Source organism: Geotrypetes seraphini, chromosome 1, assembly GCF_902459505.1.
Source record: "Geotrypetes seraphini chromosome 1, aGeoSer1.1, whole genome shotgun sequence".
Taxonomy (NCBI): domain Eukaryota; kingdom Metazoa; phylum Chordata; class Amphibia; order Gymnophiona; family Dermophiidae; genus Geotrypetes; species Geotrypetes seraphini.
The window spans coordinates 507,791,843-507,812,400 of record NC_047084.1 but is presented as its reverse complement, the minus strand read 5'-3'; the positions used below and the strand labels follow the sequence as shown (position 1 = coordinate 507,812,400).

Here is a 20,558-nt window from a genome sequence, read left to right as displayed (position 1 = left end):
TTACTGAGCAATCCTATTGGGCCCCCCACGCACCCCTTCCCCCCCCCCCGACTCCCCCTCCCTTCTTCCATGGGCCGAATACACACATACTTTTCTGCTAATGCTCCACTTAAGCCAGTCCCTTAAAATCTCACGTCCACTGGGTGATTTGGCAGAGAGGAGATATTCATAAAAAGAACGTCCGTCAAGATCTTTACTCATAGACTGTGCCATTTGCTTAAAATCATCTTCCATCATTAATCCAAATTGCACAATTCTTTCTCTGTCTTTGTCCTGAATGACATCTGGCCACATTGCTGGATCCTTCCAGTCAACAAATTTATGAGCAGGTGCGGAGAACGCATTTTTAAACAAATGTAGTTTATCCTTGTACTCCTTATGTAATTTTAATCATCTATGGATATGTTTGTATGTTTATTGTTCAAATGGTTTTATTTATTTCCCCAAATTTATTTTTGTTATACGCATTGAAAATATTTGATATTGCGTTTAAATCAAAATCTCAATAAACTTGAAACTTGAAACGAGTGCCCGTGAGATTGTGGGAGGGTTAAATACTCAAAACTTAGAAGAATAACAATTTACTTAAAGTTTTTGCTACGCCAGCTTTCTGGTATCTTTACATACAGTGGCGTACGTAGCATATGTAACACCCGGGGCCCATCATTTTTTGGCACCCCCCCCATCTGTAAGAAAAACATGATTTTTAGTAACAAACCACACATCACACATGAGTACCTAGGAAAAGGCAGCATCTTACATATTGCAGTGAGCAGTACATCAATACACCCATTGTAAAACTAAACAAGCCAGACCAGCACAGATCAATCCTACACCGTCAATCCTAACAGAAAACCATGTCTTTCGAACACACAGAACACAGAAAACACCTTCACCTAGTATGGAATATGTCATCACAAACTAACCCCTCACCCTTTTACAAAACTGTAGTGTGGATTTTAGCCACAGTGGTAACAGCCCTGATGCTCATAGAATTCTGAGCATCAGAGCTGCTACCACCACAGCTGGCGCTAAAAAACGCTCCACAGTTTTGTAAAAGGGGGGATAAAATAGAAATACACAGTTTCAACGCTCTAGCTCAGAGATGCCCAAACTTTATGAGCTTGTGAGCTACTTTAAAATGACCAAGTCAAAATGATCTACCAACAATAAAATTAAAAAACACAAAGCACACTATACGCTGAAAAAATGTTAATTATCATTCCTATTCTGGTTTTTTTTCAAAGAGGTCAAGGCAGATGACTCTATGCATTGTCACCTCAGTAACAACCATACAAAAATAGACAAATATACCCCCCATCCTTTTTATTAAACCACAATAGCAGTTTTTAGCGCAGGGAGCTGCGCTGAATGCCCAGCGCTGCTCTTGAAGCTCATAGGCTCCCTGTGCTAAAAACCACTATTGCGGTTTAGTAAAAGGGGACCATATTGTAAAATATAGACAGCAGATATAAATTCAGAACTGTGCATAGTAAGTGAAGGGAAGTTTTCATCTCTTGGAATTTACCCAGTTAACTATTAAGTTATTTGGGCACATTCCTTTGAAAACTGTGGTAATACTGCCTCCACTTTGCTAAATTTAAAATAAAATCATTTTTCCTACCTTTGGTGATTTCATGAGTCTCTGGTTGCACTTTCTTCTTCTGACTGTGCATCCAATCTTTCTTCCCTTCTTTCAGCCTGTATGCTTCCTCTCCTCCACACCTCATTCCCTCCCCCAACTTTTTCTTCCTCTCTTCATGCCCCCTTTCTTTTTTTCTGTTTCTCTTCTTTCCTTCTGTCTCCCTACCTGCCCCCTTTCTTTCTTTCTCCCTGCCGTTCCCCAAGCCACTGCCACTGCCGCTGCCATCGGGGAACAGGATCCACCAATGGATAACAGGCCCCAAAGCCGACGCCGACGCATGCTCGCCCTGCTTCGGGCCGACCAGCATTCCTCTCCCCGACGTCAATTCTGCCGTCGGAGAGGAAGTTCCGCCCAGCCAGGCAGTGATTGGCTGGCCCGAACTTCCTCTCCGACTGCAGAATTGACGTCAGGGAGAGGAAGACTGATTGGCCCGATAGATCACCAAGGCAAAGTGAGTTCTGGGTGATCGACTCACTTTGCCTTGGCGAGCTACTGGCGCCCCTGCCTTAGAACACTGCCTAGGACCCTGGAGGAGCCCGGGCCCCCTGTCAGCTCCGGGCCCCTGAATGCAGGACTGGTAGTACTGCCCTGATGGCGGCCCTGATACCGGGCTATAATCTGTTCAGGAAAGACAGGGTAGGAAGAAAAGGAGGGGGAGTAGCATCATATTAAAGCCACACAATTGCAAGATCTGCAGGGCAAGGAAGAGGCACTGTGGGTCAATTTGGCAAGAGGGAATGGTGAATATATTTACATTGGTGTGATATACAGGCCTCCTTCACAGACGGAAGAAGTAGATAGAGATTTAATAGTAGACATTCAGAATATATCTAAAAAAGAGGAAGTCTTGCTAATAGGTGATTTTAACATGCTTGAGGTTGATTGGGGTATCCCTATTGCAGGGTCTTGTAGAAGTAGGAAGATCCTGGATCCTCTACAAGGAGAACTTTTCCAGCAGTTGGTAATGGAACCCGCACGGGATGGGGTCATACTGGACTTAGTGCTTACAAACGGGGAAAGTGTTTCTGATGTTACAGTGGGGTGATCCTCTGGCATCCAGTGATCACTGCATGGCATGGTTTACTATTAAGATGGGTATAGAGAGGGCTCATTCAAAAGCAAAGGTTCTAGACTTTTAAAAAACTAACTTTGTTCAGATAGGGGGTTTACATCAAGGAATTGTTGTCTGGGTGGGAACGTCTGGAAGGAGTGGCAATGCGGTAGGCAAAACTAAAAGGAATGATTGTAAGGGTGACAAACCTTTTTGTGAGGCAAGTAAGTAAAAGTAAGAGGAAAATAAGGCTGTTTTGGTTCTCAAAAGTAGTAGCTGAGAAAGTAAGGAATAAGAGATTAGCTTTCATAAACTACAAAAGATCATAGAAAGAGGAAGACAGGCAAAAATATCTGGAAAAGTTAAGAGAGGCTGGTCGTGTAGTTAGGAAAGCAAAGATGCAAATAGAAAAAAAGCTGACACAGTAAAACGGGGAGATAAGACATTTTAAAAAAAAATTCATTTGTTACAAATTATATAACAAACTCAGGAATATCCAATTACAATCACCAGCATAAAGATTACAAGGAGGAAAAATAAAATCATTCAGTGATCTAGCCCACATTATCTGGCTGCAAATACCTTTCCTTTAGCAGAATACATTTAGTATAAGGAAAACACATTTTAACTTCTAAGCAGGCAGAATGTGGCATCTATATTTTTCTTCAATTATCCTTCTTAGTAGGAAAATAAAACTCCAAAAAATATTAAATATAGGATACTGTTTGAACCGGTTTATCTTTTAGAAAACCTTCTAACTGGACTGGATCTAAGAAGACATATTTATCACTTGCATATGAGATAAGGCATTTACACGGAAATTTTAAGAAGACGGTTGCACCCACCGCTAAGGCCTTAGACCTATGTGCCAGGAACTGCTTCCTCTTCATTTGAGTCTGCTTAGAGACATCAGGAAAAATAAGAATTCGTTGGCCATAAAACAGAGCCTGTTTTTTTTGTAAAATATAATTTCAAAATAGTTTGTTTCCCTAACTCCATTTTGAAAACTACCAAAAGTGTGGCATGTTTTGTAATTGTATTTTTAGATGACTCAAGAAACTGAGAAAGATCTAAACCAGGGGTATCAAAGTCCCTCCTAGAGGGCCGCAATCCAGTTGGGTTTTCAGGATTTTCTCAATGAATATGCATGAGATCTATTAGCATACAATGATAGCACTGCATGCAAATAGATCTCATGCATATTCAATGGAGAAATCCTGAAAACCTGACTGGATTGCGGCCCTTGAGGAGGGACTTTGACACGCCTGATTTAAACTATCTGGAGAAACTAATTTATCAATTTCCCCCTCCACTTCCTCCTCCCTAGAAGCTCTCAGAACATAATAGAGGTTATCAGGTTGAAAATTATCCACATCAGAATACTGCAAAATCTCCCTCATATACATTCTTACTAGCTCCAAAGATAAATTGGATAAGTCTGTGGGTAACTTACCTAGTACGGCTCTGTCTAACATTACAGAGGGTGTATTGTTTCACGCTACAATAGAAAGAATGGAGAACTATATGAGAGTAAGGATCTTTGTTTCTTAAATTTCCCTATCACGCACTTCCTATCCCCTTTGGAGCTAGTAAGACAAGACAATTTTTAGGTATATTAGTGATAGGAAGAAGTGGCATTGTGAGACTCAAAAGTGAAGGGGAGGAATATGTAGAAGCTGATAAAGAAAAGGCTGAAGTGCTTAACAAATATTTCTGTTCTATGTTCAAGGCTGAAGCGCCGGGAGCGTGACCATAGAAGACAAACGTGAATAGGGATGGAGGAGTAATAGACCCTGATCGATTTTCAGAGGGTTGTGTTCCTGAGGAACTAGCTAAAATAAAGGTAGACAATGCAATGGGGCCAGATGGTGTATATACAAGGGTGCTGAAGGAACTTAGGGAAGTTCTGGTAGCTCCAATGACTGACCTTTTCAATGAGTCTCTAGAGTCGGAAGTGGTAATGGAGGACTTGAGAAGGGCGGATGTGGTCCCTCTCCACAAAAGTGGCAGTAAGGAAGAAGTAGGGAATTACAGGCTGGTAAGTCTGACTTCTGTAGTAAGCAAATTAATGGAAACACTTTTAAAACAAAGAATGGTCAAGTTTCTAGAATCCTGTGGATTACAGGACTGGAAGCAACATGGATTCACTAGAGGTAGGTTTTGTCAGACAAATCTGATCAATTTCTTTGACTGAGTGATCAGAGAATTGGATAGAGGATGTGTGCTAGATGTGGTGTAATCTAATCTAATCTAATCTAAACTTTAGGATTGTATACCGCATCATCTCTACATTCGCAAAGCTCGACACGGTTAACAAGAGTTAGGGTAGAAAGGAACTCCAGTGGAGGGAAGAGGCAAAATGAAGAGAACATTTAGAGGACTAGAATAACCAGAGAGGGAGGAGGAGTTACATTTTTGAGAATAACCAGGTTTTCAGATGTTTACGGAAGAGTTGGAGGGAGCTCAGATTCCTAAGAGGAGAGGTAAGGTTGTTCCAGAGCTGAGTGATTCTGAAAGGGAGGGAAGAACCTAGTTTTCCTACAAGTGAAACGCCTTTTAGAGAGGGAAAGGAAAGTTTTAGTTTTTGGGTGGATCTGGCAGAATTGGGATTAGAGGAGTTACAAGAAAGAGGAATGAAGGGAGGGAGAATACCGTGTAGGATCTTGAAAGTGAGGCAGGCACATTTAAAGTGGACTCTGGAGATAATCGGAAGCCAGTGGAGCTTGGATAAAAGCGGTGAGACGTGGTCGAATTTGCTTTTTGTGAAGATAAGCTTAGCAGCGGTATTCTGAATCCACTGGAGTCTTTGAAGGTTTTTCTTTGTTAGGCTAAGGTGTATTTAGATTTTAGCAAAGCCTTTGACAGTGTTCCACACAGACGTCTAATAAATAAATTGAGTGCCCTTAGGATGGGTCCCAAAGTGATGGGCTAGGTCAGGAACTGGTTGAGTGGAAGGTGACAGAGGGTTGTGATCAATGAAGATCACTCTGAGGAAAGGGATGTTACCAGTGGTGTGCCTCAAGGTTCTGTTCTTGGGCCTGTTCTTTTTAACATTTTTATAAATGATATTGCTGAAGGGTTGTCAGGTAAGATTTGCCTCTTTGTGGATGATACCAAAATCTGCAATAGAGTAGACACGCCGGTTGGTGTGAATAACATGAAGAAAGACCTGGCAACGCTTGAAGAATGGTCTGAAATTTAATGCTAAGAAATGCAAAGTCATGCATTTGGACTGCAAAACCAAAATGAACGGTACAGTTTAAGGGGGAAGAACTTATGTGCAGGACGGAAGAGCAGGACTTGGGTGCGATTGTATGTGATGATCTTAAGGTGGCCAAACAGGTTGAAAAGGTGATGGCGAAAGCTAGAAGGATGCTAGGTTGCATAGGGAGAGGTATGGTCAGTAGGAAAACAGAGGTATTGATGCCTCTGTATAAGACTCTGGTGAGACCTCATTTAGAATATTGCGTACAATTCTGAAGGCCACATCTTCAAAAAGATATAAAAAGGATGGAGTCGGTCCAGAGGAAGGCTACTAAAATGGTGTGTGATCTTCATCATAAGGCATATGGGGACAGACTTAAAGAACTCAATATGTATACTTTGGAGGAAAGGTGGCAGAGGGGAGATATGATAGAGTCATTTAAATATCTATGTAATATAAATGTGTATGAGTTGAGTCTCTTTCATTTGAAAGGAAACTCGTCAATGAGAGGGCATAGGATGAAGTTAAGAAGTGATAGGTTCCAGAGTAATCTAAGGAAATACTTTTTTACAGAAAGGGTGGTAGACGCATGAAACAGTCTCCCGGAAGAGGTGGTGGAGACAGAGAATAGGTCTGAACTCAAGAGGGCCAGGGATAGGCATGTGGAATCTCTCGGGAAGAGAAAGAGATAATGGTTATTGTGGATGGGCAGACTACATGGGCCATTTGACCTTTATCTGCCATCATGTTTCTATGTTTCCTTTTGTTTAGTTTCTTGAATTGCTTATGGGAATTTTCATTTAGTTTAATGTAACTTCTATTTTACCTGGTAGCTGGGAAAGGACACACAAAGGGCCGGATTCTGCAACCAGTGGATGAAGTGTGTGGAGCTAACAGGGGACTATACAGTGGAACCTTGGTTTACGAGCATAATTTGTTTCAAAAGCATGCTCGTAAACCAATTTACTCGTATATCAAAGCAAGTTTCCCCATAGGATGTAAGGGAAACTCGCTTGATTCGTTCCACCTCCTCCCCCCCTTCCCATGGCCACTGGTGCTGCTCTACCATACTCTCCCCCCCCCCCCCACCGAGGCCACCGGTGCTGCTCCACACACCCCACCCCGCTTGCGTCGCCCCCCACTTGCATCGCCCCCCCCGCCGTGATGTGGCATCCCCCACTCAAACACATTCTCTTACCCCTATCTGGCACTGGCACAAGCACCAATGCACAGGACATACTAGTGCCGATGCCCGAAGATCTTCCCTCTTCCTTGTCTGGGCCTTAAGCATCTGCGCATGCTCAAGGCCTTCTATTTCTTGCTCTCTCCGAGATTTTTGGTACCAGATAGGGGTAAGAGAATGTGTTTGGGTGGGTGGGTGAGTGGGGGATGCCAGATCGCAGCGAGGGGGGGGGGGGCGACGCGAGAGAGGGAATGCTGGATCGCGGAAGGGATGCCGGATTCCAGGGGGACGCTTGTAAATCGAGTCAAGTTCGGTTTCTGAGGTGCAGATTTCGTGAATGTTTTGCTCATTTTACCAAACACTCGCAAACCGTGGTACTCGTAAACCGAGGTTTGACTGTATTGAAAAATAAAACAAAAGTTTTTTGAAAACTTTTCTTTCCTACCGAAGTAGATAAATTATTGAACACCTCTCATAAATCCTGTTGAAAATCTGGATCATTGTCAGTCTTTTTTTTTTTAATAAAATCTTTATTCATTTTCAAACGTACAATAAGTGTGACAACAAGTTAAAACATTTTAACATTAAATATATCACTTAATATTCAGCAATAATAGAAATCATATAACCTTATCTCCCTCCCTTCCCACCCTTTCATAACAAATATTTAATATCCTATATAGAAGGCATCCAATGTCAGAGGAATCCCACTAGGAGCCTGTGGATCTTCTTTTAATATTTTTATCTTTTCTGTAGATTTTGCGGGAGTTTCCTGCATCTTCTGCTTGTTAGATGCCATTATTAGAGGATTTTATAGCAAAATAGAAGAAAAATTATAACTTTGGAGTCTAATAAATGATGCTCAGAGGAGGGAGCTTAACTGCTAACCCAGCCATCCACCAAGTCTCCAAGTTCCGGAATCCGCTTTTTGCGGATCTGTAAGATCAATTTTTGAATGTAGTTCACAGTATCTCACTCACATTTTGGGTGGGTTACTTGCAAAATATATAGGGATCCTTTTTTTAAGCTGCAGTAAGCACTAACATGTGCTTATCACCATAGGGCACACTGAGGTGCCCTGTGGAAAATTTTCAATGTAGATGCTGAAACGCTCAATTAGACGGTGACGGGACAAAAGCGTGCGAGACACCAGCGCGCTGACAATCGAGTGCAGACAATTCAGCGCAAGACACCAGTGCGCTGCGGGAAAACTTACTTTTAAAGAACTCTGATGGGGATGTGGGGGAGACCACCCCCACTTTACTTCATACAGTTCGCGCTGCCATTGGGGGTGTGTGTAGGGGGTGCAACCCCCCCACATTATAGAGAAAACTGAACTTTTCCCCCCAAAATCAGAAAAGTTCAGTTTTCTCTATAATGGAGGGTTCCAGCTCCCCCCCAACCCCCCCCAACGGCAGCGCGAACAGTATGAAGTAAAGTATGTGTGGGGGGTTCCCCACTCACACCCCGCTTTGGAGTTCTTTAAAAGTAAATTTTCCCGCTGCGCGCTGGTGTCTTGCGCTGAATTGTCTGCGCTCGATTGTCGGCACGCTGGTGTCTCGCGCGCGAATAACTATGAACCCAATTAGACTGTTCTTTATAGTTAGAAAAACTCAATTGAACTCTCCTTGCTCAAATCAGTCACTCCCATCAAGCCCCATGCCTAGTGCAGCTTGGTTCCTTACAATATCAATATTACCATAAACTGACCTTTGTTAAAATGCTTGCTGCTAGACAGCTGTGACTAGGATTTAATGGGTACCATATATATATTTTTTTAATTTGAGACCCATTTCTAGGCTGGTTGGGGTAATTATGCATATCAAGTTCTTGCCTGTAAGCTATGGAGCTCATAATCGAAACTTAAATATGTCTAAAAACCTGCTCAAGTCAGCACTTGGTCATCCTAAAAGACAGGTCATCAAGTACCGATAATTGAAATGGCTCAGAACTGAAAGGGGCCTCTGAATCCCACTCCCAAAGCTGAATCCCACGCCCAGAGCTGAAAGCGGCGTTTTTTTTTTGTGAGGAGTGGTTAGAGCGGGATGTGAGCTGACCTAGACTTAGTTGTCCTACAAGGATAATCGAATGTTTGATGAGACAGCCTAGATGAAACTTAAACGTTGTGAATTAGATCACTGTTCTTCAACCGCCGGTCCGCGGACCGGTGTCAGTCCGCAGGAAATTTCTGCCGGTCCGCGCAAGATTAAGGTGACCGTTTCAGACCTCCTGTCCCGTTGTCCCCCACACACAGCTTCGGGACAGCGTCCCGAATTTGTGCTCAGGGACAACTGGACAGGCATTCATTTCCTTTACCTACTTGTCACGCAAAAAAAAAAGCCTCCCTCCTTCCTTTCCCCCGGTTCCCTGCTCTTACCGCCCTGCTGCTTCTGCTAAAGCCAACAGGAAGTTTTCTTTCTGACGTAAATTCTGATGTCAGAGAGGACGTTCTGGGCCTGCCAATCGCTGCCTGGCTGGCCCAGAACGTCCTCTCCGATGTCAGAATTGACGTTGGAAAGAAGACTTCCTGTCGGCTTTAGCAGCAGCAACAGGGCGATAAGAGCAGGGGAAAGGAAGGAGGGAGGCTTTTTTTTTTTTTTTTTGCGTGGCAGGGAGGGAAGGAGGTAGGCAGGCAAGCAGGCTGGCTTTGGCCATGGAGGGAGGGAGAGAGGTAGACAGGCAGGCAGGCTGGCTTCGGGGGTGGAGGGTGGGACAAAGTGTGGAAGGCAGTGAGAGGGACATAGGAAGGAGGCACTGGGGGCACTAAAGAGATAGGAAGGAGGCACTGGGGGCACTAAAGACAGGAAGGTGCACTAAGGACATGGGAAGGAGGCACTGGGGGCACTAAAGACATGGGAAGGAGGCACTGGGGGCACTAAAGACAGGAAGGGGCACTAAGGACATGGGAAGGAGGCACTGGGGGCACCAAAGACATTGGAAGGAGGCACTGGGGGCACTAAGGACATAGGAAGGAAAGTGGGAGGGAATAGAAAGGGACAATTCTTGGGCCTGAGTGCAGAAAGAAAGAAATGAAAGAAAGGATACACAGACAGAAGGAAACACAACCAGAGACTCATGAAATCACGAGATAGCAAAGGTAGGAAAAATGATTTTATTTTCAATTTAGTGATCAAAACGTGTCAGTTTTGAGAATTTATATCTGCTATCTATATTTTGCAATATATTTGTCTATTTTTCTATAGTTACTGAGGTGTCCGAGATGGGGCAGAAACGGTGTTTTTAAATTTTAGTCCTAGTAGTTTGCCAGTCCACAAAATAATTATTTTATTTCTGCCGGTCCACGAGTGTAAAAAGGTTGAAAAACACTGAATTAGATGATGTAAAGCCAGGTATAAGTGCCCAAAAGGTATTCAAAGTGACCAGATAACCACTGCAGAAACAAAGTAAAGACCCTTTCACACACCCACAGAGTTCAGAATAAAAACGAACATACCTGCCTTCGGAACATGAGCTCCTGGCATGGGAAAGCCTAATAGAGCTGCAGAGAGGTGGCTTAAGTAGTCTGGTGGTGGGCTAGTGAACCATAGCGAGGAGGATCCAGGCCCATAAAGCACTCTAACCAATACATTCATGGTGGAAAATGTGAGCCCACAAAAACAAACAAACAAGAAACCCTATTCTACTGCTATATAGTTGATACCTGCAGCCATAAAAGGAAGGGTAATTGGGGTTGTAGACAGGTGGGTATAATGGGTTTTGGTGGGGCTCAACATAACCTATAAGGGAGTTCTGGTGAGATGTTTATGTGGCATCCTTTTTGTGAAGTTCACAGCAGTCCCTGTAGGGTACCCCTATGCTCTGTGGCCATGTCTGGGTGGCCAGTCCATCATAATGCTGGCCCCTCCCACATCCAAAAGGTCTTGTTCTGGGCGTTTGGAACTTGGATGAAATTTTGATTGAGAATGTGGTATAAAGATAGATGTAGTGGTGGTCTGAACGATCAAATGCCTGGATAGACGATTTTCGAAAAGAACATGTTTTAGACATACTTTTCGAGAATGGACATTTTGCCGCTGCTGACTTTGGGCGACTAGCACCCTACATCCAAATCAGACTTAGACGTATTTTTTGATTATGACTCTCCTCCTGTCCAGCATGGTGAGAGGGTATGGGGAGGGGTGAAGGCGCTGCGATATCTTCAATGTATTTAAATGACCTCACACCGACAACCCAATTGCTGTATATAATATATGCTTATTAGTAATAAACAAAGGTCAGCTTACATCAGGGGTCTCAAAGTCCCTCCTTGAGGGCCGCAATCCAGTCGGGTTTTCAGGATTTCCCCAATGAATATGCATGAGATCTATGTGCATGCACTGCTTTCAATGCATATTCATTGGGAAAATCCTGAAAACCCGACTGGATTGCGGCCCTCAAGGAGGGACTTTGAGATTCCTGGCTTACATGAAATAAATTGTATCCAAGTAGGATATAGTAACAGCAGTTAGGCCAACGGAAGAATAACAGAGTGCCAGTCTGTTGATATCAGTCTGTCCTACCTTTTAAGGAACTAAACTGGACCTTTTATAACCAAACTTAGTAGCCTGGGGTTACAAGTGCTACCTGGTAACTAATTACATACTTAGTTTCTTCTGGATTGTCACACTTGTCATTTTTACTGATTGGATGGTATACATAATTGCAGTTGAGTCATAATGAAGCTTGGTGCCACTTGATGTCAAATATGACTTTTTATTTTCCCTGACAATGCATTCTTAATACTAAGGTCAATAATCCCTGAAAGTGTGCCCCCTCCCTCCCAAGCTTGATTGTAGATTGTCAGCAGTTTCCACCTGTGGTTCATGTTGACCATGTCGTCCTGACCTGGAGTTATGTGGTTTCTCTGGTGACCCAAGCATTTCTTGGAAAGTCCCAGAATAGAATATCCAACACTTGTCACAGTCAGCAGATGTTTGCCAGCTTCTAGGGCAAAGATGAAATTCTCCCAAAAGCAGTGAAATATGTGCTTTTTTGCACAGTTCACAAACCTTATGGTAGGTTTAATTCAGCAACACAATGTTTTTTCTAAGGGTCTCCAGAAGGTCTTCTCCCTCAGAGGCAAGGTGGAGGGTGAGAGAAAAATGCAGTTGCAAGAATAGGAATGACTACTTCCTATCTGTTCTACCTGATCTTGCCTTTCAGTTAAACATGTGAGGAATATAGAAGCTCCAGATGGTGTGACAAGTCAATGAAGTTGTCCGTGCAATGCGCGGCGGCGGCAAAAAGGGCAAACAGAATGCTAGGAATGATTATGAAGGGTATCACCAACAGATCTGAGAGGGTTATCATGCCGCTGTACCGGGCCATGGTGCGCCCCCACCTGGAATACTGCATCCAACACTGGTCGCCGTACATGAAAAAGGACATAGTACTACTCGAAAGGGTCCAGTGAAGAGCGACAAAAATGGTTAAGAGGCTGGAGGAATTGCCGTACAATGAGAGGCTAGAGAAACTGGGCCTCGTCTTCCTTGAAAAGAGGAGACTGAGAGGGGACATGATCGAAACATTCAAGATATTGAAGGGAATTGACCTAGTAGAGAAAGAGAGATTGTTCACCCGTTCCAAGGTGGAGAGAACAAGAGGGCACTCGCTAAAGTTAAAAGGGGATAGAAATCTGGAACGCTCTTCCAGAGGCTGTTATAGGGGGAAACACCTTCCAGGGATTCATGAAAATGTTAGATAAGTTCCTGCTGAACCAGAACGTTCGCAGGTAAGGCTAGATTCAAATAGGGCACTGGTCTTTGACCTAAGGGCTGCCACGGGAGCGGACTGCTGGGCACGATGGACCACTGGTCTGAACCAGCAGCGTCAAATCTTATGTTCTTAAGTAGTCATTATTATGGTGCCGTGTTCTGTACTGTGTCTACATGTAAAATCTTGTGAAATAGCACTGTCTGTATGTTGTACAGCCAAAGGTTACACATCAGTACCTTATAAAAATGTACAGCCAATATATCTGTACCTTGGCTTTTTTTTTTTTTTTTTTAAATCAAGAATGTATATGCTTCCATTGGACCCTGGCCTTCTTGGGGTAGGACTGTGGAAACTCCTGATCACCACCATAACAGATTCCTTATGTAGTTCATTTTAACTTTCTGTCACTTCCTTCACTATTTTTGTTCTTTCATTCAATTTTTCCACTCTTCTTGCTTTGCCTTGCTGTTATAGGCAGAGCCTTATGACAGGCCCCATTTTAGTGAAAGAAATGGCCTTGTCCAGTATAGCCTCTTCCCTCACATGAAATCTGGGGGTAGGGGGTGGGGTTGAAGGAGTGGAGGAAGCTATATTGGACAGGGCAACTTCTTTCTGGAAGATTCTGACATGGGTCAGTTACCTCCTTTAAAAGCACTGCTGCTGCTGTTGCACAAGGGAAATCCTCTCTTCAGTAAAGCGGTGTCAGCCGGGACAAAGGCGCACGCAGACAATTGAGCGCAGCGTGGAGGTGTGCGCCGCAGAAAATTACAGTTTTTACGGCTCCGACGGGGGGGCGGGGTGTGGGGGGGAAACTCCCCACTTTACTTAAAAGAGATCGCGCCGCGTTGTGGGGGCATTGTGAGGGGTGTGGGGGGTTGTAACCCCCCACATTTTACTGAAAACTTCACTTTTTCCTCTGTTTTTAGGGAAAAAGTTAAGTTTACAGTAAAATGTGGAGGGTTACAACCCCCCAAACCCCCCCCCACAACGCTGGCGCGATCTCTATTAAGTAAACTGGGGGGGGCTCCCCAACAAAACCCCCCGTCGGAGCCCCTAAAAACTGAAATTTTCTTCGGCGCGCGCCTCCGTCTTGCGCTCAGTTGTCGGCGTGCACCTTTGTCTTTTGCGGGGTTGTCTATGAACCCAGTAAAGCATGTTACCACAGAGGAGAATGTGTGAAATTCCTGACCTTGGAAATGCTGATTAAACTGTTTGCAGCAATTAGCTTTGAGATGCAAAAGAGCAAGGAGCTCTCCTAAATCCCTTAGCTAATGCAAGTAGTCTGGTGTTACAAAGTTACTAGATGGTCGTCCTAGAGCTCTCACTGATGCAAGATTTGCCCCGTTTGCCTATAATCCTTGCGCAGTTGGAGAAAAGATATGGAACTACAGTACATCAATCTGTCTCTGAAATCCTTATTTTGTCTAGCCATAAAAATATATCTAAGATTTCACCACTCTTTGTTCTCAAGCCTGAAAGATGCATAGTCAAGCAACCAACTTTTATTGTAGTCTGAAATGATCGGTAGAATATTTGATCAAACTATGGCCTCCTTTTACAAAGCCCGACAGCGCGGGCCGTCGCAGTAAATGTTCCGATGCCCATAGGAATTGAATGGACATCAGAGCATTTGCTGAGCAGCTTTGCAAAAGGGGTTCTATATTTGCTATTCCTAAAGAATTGACTATATTTTTCCTTTTATAGTCAACAATGTTGGAATGCTTCCGTGTCTTTTTCCACGCAACTTTCTCAATGGACCTGATGACGATAAGGTATAGCTGAACTTGAGGTTTCTTTGCTATTTTTGTTCTGCACTATAACGAATGTCAGATGCTCATTTTGCACATTGTTGTTTGGCTTTGCAAAGGTTTGAATTAGAAAGTCCTTGGGACCTGGATTGGCCACTGTTGGAAGCAGGATACTGGGCTTGATGGACCTTTGGTCTGCCCCAGTATGGCAATTCTTATGTTAACCAAAATAGTGCATATTAAGAATTAATACTATTATATCACTATTGATGCCACATATGTTGACAGCTACAGTGTAAGAACCTTCCTATTAATAAAGTGTGTAAGGCAGGGGTGCCCAATAGGTCGATCGTGATCTACTAGTAGATTGCAAAGGCAACGCGAGTCGATCGCGGAGCCCATCCCGGGCTCCACGATAGACTCGCATTGCCTTGTTCTGTTTTCCCTGCTTCCTTGACTCTGGGCCAGGCGCGTGCAGCGATTGCACAAGTGCTGGGCCCACAAGCCTCCACCCCCTATTCCCATTGATCTCGAGCTGCGGGTTTTTCAAACATGGAGGAGGAGGAGAGGCAGCAGCTGCCTAAAGCGGGGGATCGACCCGGTCTGCGCTTGTTGACGAGCGCCTGGACGTCGGCTCAGAGTTCTTCGACCCCTTCCTGGCCCTTTACTCCCCTTGAATATGAGAGCTTCATGCAGCACGAAGAGCTCCGGTCCCGCACAAGCAGTGAGGCTCACTGCCCCCGGACCCCGCCAGGATCGAGAGGCTGAAGCGGCTGGTGATGCCCAGGGAAGGAGAGGAACAGGAGGGGCCTGAAGAAGAGGAACCCTATGAAAGTGTTCACCCGGATGCCTGGTGAGTGGCATCACCTGCAGTTCAGGTTCAAATTCCACCCCGGCCCCAATTCCATGATGCTGCATCACTTCCCTATTTCTCCTGCCATAGCAGAAGTTGAGGTCATTTGCATCCAGAAGAGCCAAAATTGAACCAGTTCCTTGATTATATCCCATGACAAGCCATTTGCATTGGGTTTTGCACCCGCCATAAGTTAGAAAAGTTGGCTCCCGAGCTTCCTTTCCACCTGAACTACTTCCTTGAAAAGTATATATCCCTTTCGCTGGATTCAAGAAAAGAGCACCTTACCTAATCTAATCTAATCTAATCTAAACCTTAAATTTATATACCACATCATCTCCATGAGAACGGAGCTCGACACGGTTTACAAGAACTTAAAATAGTGGGTAGAGAAGAAGAAAAAGGATTACATGAACTTATGTGTAGAAGGGGGGAGAGAAAGGGGGGAAGGATAGAGCTACAAGGCAGTGGGTCCTGAGATGCTTTCATGTATCCCAGTCTCATGTAGGTGACATTGGGCCAACTTAATAGGTTTGTGACTAGCCTTTGTCAGCTGGTTCCTCCCTTTGTTAGGTAATACAGTACCCTTATTCCAATATGACCCAGAATTTGCCTCCTGGTTACTAAACCGCGATAGCATTTTTTAGTACAGGGAGCCTATGAGCGTCGGGAGCAGCGCAGGGCATTCAGCGCAGCTCCCTATGCTAAAAACTACTATCGCAGTTTAGTAAAAGGGGAGGGGGTATATTTATCTATTTTGTATAGTTTCTTTCTTTCTCTCTCCCTGCCCCCACCCCAGCAAGGTGACATTGCATATTTTAAAATCATCTGCCTTTACATCTGAAAAAAAACAAAAAAAACCCTGAATATAAATGATAATTAACATTTTCTCTATGTACAGTGTGCTTTGTGTTTTTAAAAATTTTATTGTTGGTAGATCATTTTGACCTGGTCATTTTAAAAGTAGCTCGCAAGCCAAAAAAGTGTGGGCACCCCTGGTGTATGGCAACACAGGAATTACAGTAGCATACAGTATATTAACTGTCAGCACCCTTCTGTGATAACAGTGAGCAAAGCAGTTGATACATGGAGACAGATTTTAGAAAATATGTGGAGGGAAATTTGCACATCCTGGTCAGTATGTGTAGAATTTCAATAGTATTTTATGCGAGACTATGACAAATATAGAGACTCATAAAATAGGTGCAGGACTGTAGGAGCTGTGATTTTGAAAAGCTGCATGTGGGGAAAAACAGAGAGAACCCTCCTACATGTATTTGGAACAGCTTTTTTTAAAATTGCTGCTCCACCATAGCCCCAGCCAGCAGTACCTATTCACCCTTCCAAACATAATCCCTGACTGCAATTCTTTTCTTCACCACTCTCACCCTTGAAACATCTGATCCCCTCTCTCAAGAAATACCTCAGCCAACTCCCTGCTATAAAGAACCCTCAATCATCCACTCCTCCCCATAACATAAGAACATCTCTTCCAAGGCCACTCCCTGGTAGACCCCCCCATCCCCATTTGCATCCCTATCTCTGCCCTTAACACAATACACTAGAGATAAGGTCACTTGACTCCAAAGTAAGAACAAAGTAAAGCTGGAAGGGTTAGAAATTGGCGTAATTAACAGGATTTGAACCTATGCGGGAAGACCCCAATCTCACACTTTTACTGCTGGGGTCAGGCTACCAAATATGGGGATTTGTTCACTTGGTAGAAATTAGGGGGTGGGTAGGATGCATTGGGGAGGGGGGGTTAGGGTAGCCAGACCTCAGCTTTTATACCAGTCCTTATGCGTGTTTTGTGGCAGGTGTAAATATTAACATTTTTTTTTTCACATTGACGTGGATTCCCCTTGTAAAATGGGAAATTCATGTCGACATGTTAAGCTTGCCCTTCCAATGGCTACTGCCATGGTAAACATAGTGACTACTATATGTAACTGGCACCCATTCCAAAATAGAATTTAGACATGTAGTCCAGTCTACGCACATAAATGCTGCTATTTACACGTGCTTTAAAATAAGGGCTTTAGCTTGCCCTAATTTCTGACAAACTAACAAACATGTTGCCACGTTCTAATTGAACAAATGGGAAAGCACAAGAAGTAATAGAAATTTGGAGCAAGGAATAGGTGAGAACATCACATATTCGTAGTATGATATAATGCTGTTATTATAGCAGAAGACAGAATATTTAACATGGTGTTAAGTGCATTTGCGTTATCTGTAATGCAGTTAACATGCCTTAAGTATATTGTCTCTGTGGTAACTGTATCGATAGTTGCTGGGCACATTCCCAATAGATTAAGCAAATGCATATTGATGCATATAAATTTTGTCCATTCATGCTTGTGGGGTCTACTATGGAGGCTGCACCGCATATGGCGATTCATTGCTGTATATGGTTGTCTTTCTGGTGTTCAAGTTATTGTATTTGCTTGAGTACGCCTTTTCTGTTTCAATAAAGATATGTTTAAAAAATAAATAAATAAAAGGGGGCCAAGATTTTTATTAATCGGAGTCTTTAACTTGTAGTCCATCATATTTATGGTATGTATATGATATTTATGAATATATCATCTTTATGTTCTTTACAGAGTGTTATCAACTGCAACATAACCTCTGCCACTAAGGTGAAGTATACACCAAACACACATCTTGAGATGAATTAGTTAGACTGAAAACGACGTATGTCCAGATAAATTAGTGTAATTCCATGGCAGGATGGTCACATGTAAAGCTACATAGATAGATGGGATCTACAAAAAAGCTAATGAATGAATGTGGTCACACACAAATTATTGACATCTAAGTTTTTGGTTTACCTTCCTGACGTTCATCGGGGAGGCACATTGGAGGGATTAAAATGCAGTTGTTCAAAGATGCAGATATCCTTACAACAGAATAGCAGTACATTTTGTAACATGTCTACTAGAATTTCACTTTCTGGCTAATTGCTGTTTTAAGAGAAAATATTTCCACTTTTAAGCCCCACAGTCTCACAAAAAACAGAAGTTTCGTTTTCAGGCAAGTGCCTTCTTATATGGAAAGGAAATGAAACAGAAATGATATTCTTTTCTAATGGAATGTAAAGATTTATAGAATCAAGAAGATATTTTTACACATTCTACATAAACACTATTTTGTTTTGTGAACTTCATTAACCCCCCTCCCCCCTTTTTACAAAACTGTAGCACAGTTTTTAGTGCCCGCCACGGCGGTAAAAGCTCTGACGCAATGGTTTTGATGGGGGGAGGGTTAAGTGAAATATGAGACTCCTCAATGTTTTCATTCTTGTCATTAGCTTCCCTCTCTTCTCTCATTCTGCCGATGATCTATGGGAGGGGAGTTCTGACAGGAGGGACTCCTTGCCGTGATCAGTTCAGCAGCCGCATCTATTTGAAATGTAGGCCAGCATTTTCAGGCGCCTATCGTAGCCCTAGGGAGACACCTAGGGCCGCCTAATCTCGCCTAAGGCCACTTCTGGGCAAAACCACACCCACGCCTAGCTGTGGTGAGCTTAAGCGGCCTTACGCGCCTCCCTAGGCTCGTGAAGGCGCCTACAATATAGGCAGCCTGCCTTAGGATTTTCCTTTTAGAAATGTGCGTCCCGATTGGCTGGTTAGACAGCAGTAGGACACCTACCACCACTTACAATCGGGACGCCATTTATAGAATTTGCCCCTATGTGTCCAGTTTTACGATACCTCTTCTAGCCTAAGTCCAGACTTCACAATTTGGTCTTGTTTGTAAGGGTTACCGTACTTACTGAAAATGTACTACTAGTTTCATAATCTCATCTAGGAACCAAGGTATGTGGCAACAGAATTTATTGATGCAATCTGGCTTCAGAACTTATTATAGTACAGAAACGGTGATAGCTACAATGTTAGATCATCTAAATGGTCTGTTGAGCAAGGGTAGTAGTGCATTGGTTCTTCAGTTTGATCTGAGTAGCTCCTTTGACTTGGTGGATCACACCGTTACTCGCCTGCCTAGATGCCCTAGGGTTGCAAGGTAATGTTCTCTCATGGTTCAAAGGGTTCCTTGGATCGAGACTCTATCAGGTTAAGTCTAACAATCAGCTTTCCATAGCTTGAAAAAACCCTTGCGGGGTCCCTCAAGGTTCCCCACTCTCCCCCACATTACTTAATGTGTATCTATCTTATCTGGGGTTTCATTTGAACAAACTAAACTGTTTAGTTATGCCGATGACATTATGATCATCATTCCTTGTAATACAGCTATATCTCATATTACCCAAATAATTGAGTCTATACTGAAACTGATGGAATCATGGATGCAAGAATTTAAATTCAAATTAAATCATGATAAGACCAAATTCTTTGTTGCATCTCCACCTAGAATTTTTCATGCAGCCATAATAACATAAGCATCGCCTCTGCCGAATCAGACCATAGGTCCATCGTGCCCAGCAGTCTGCTCCCGCGGCGGCCCCCCAGGTTGGGACCTGTTAGTGATCTTTTTCATAAGACAATTGGCCTTGTATAGTATCCCTCTAACCATACCCCTCGACCCCCCTTTCCTTCAGGAACTCATCCAGTCCCATTTTGAAGCCCAAAATCGTACTCTGCTCAACCACTTCCTCTGGAAGCGCGTTCCAGGTGTCCACCACCCTCTGAGTGAAGAAGAACTTCCTAGCATTTGTTCTGAATCTGTCTCCCTTCAGTTTCTTTGAGTGCCCTCTTGTTATTGTTGCCCCCACCAATCTTAAGAATCTGTCCCTCTCTACCTTCTCTATACCCTTCATGGTCTTGTAAGTTTCTATCATATCCCCTCTAAGTCTCCGCTTTTCCAGGGAAAAGAGTCCCAGCCTCTCCAGCCTCTCAGCATATAAAAGGTTTTTCATGCCCTTTATCATTTTTGTTGCTCTTCTCTGAACCCTCTCGAGTACTGCCATATCCTTCTTAAGGTACGGCGAGCAGTACTGAACGCAGTACTCCAGATGCGGATGCACCATCGCTCGATACAGCGGCTGGATAACTTCCTTGGTTCTGGTGGTGATACCTTTTTTGATAATGCCCAACATTCTGTTTGCCTTCTTGGAGGCCGCTGCGCATTGTGCCGCCGGTTTCAATGTTCTATCCACCAAGACCCCCAAGTCCTTCTCTAGGTTGCCTTCCCCCAA

General features: G+C 43.5%; 1 protein-coding gene across 3 annotated transcripts in view; it reads left to right on the top strand.

Annotated features, from left to right (window-relative positions):
- Positions 1-20,558, top strand: part of HSD17B3 (hydroxysteroid 17-beta dehydrogenase 3) — a 124,638-nt gene that overhangs the window by 79,023 nt on the left and 25,057 nt on the right. For all 3 annotated transcript variants that reach the window (XM_033928258.1, XM_033928267.1, XM_033928276.1), the window contains exons 5-6: positions 14,504-14,571; positions 18,007-18,042. In XM_033928258.1, coding sequence (XP_033784149.1) covers positions 14,504-14,571; positions 18,007-18,042 — 104 coding nt within the window. The remainder of the gene's footprint in view (positions 1-14,503; positions 14,572-18,006; positions 18,043-20,558) is intronic.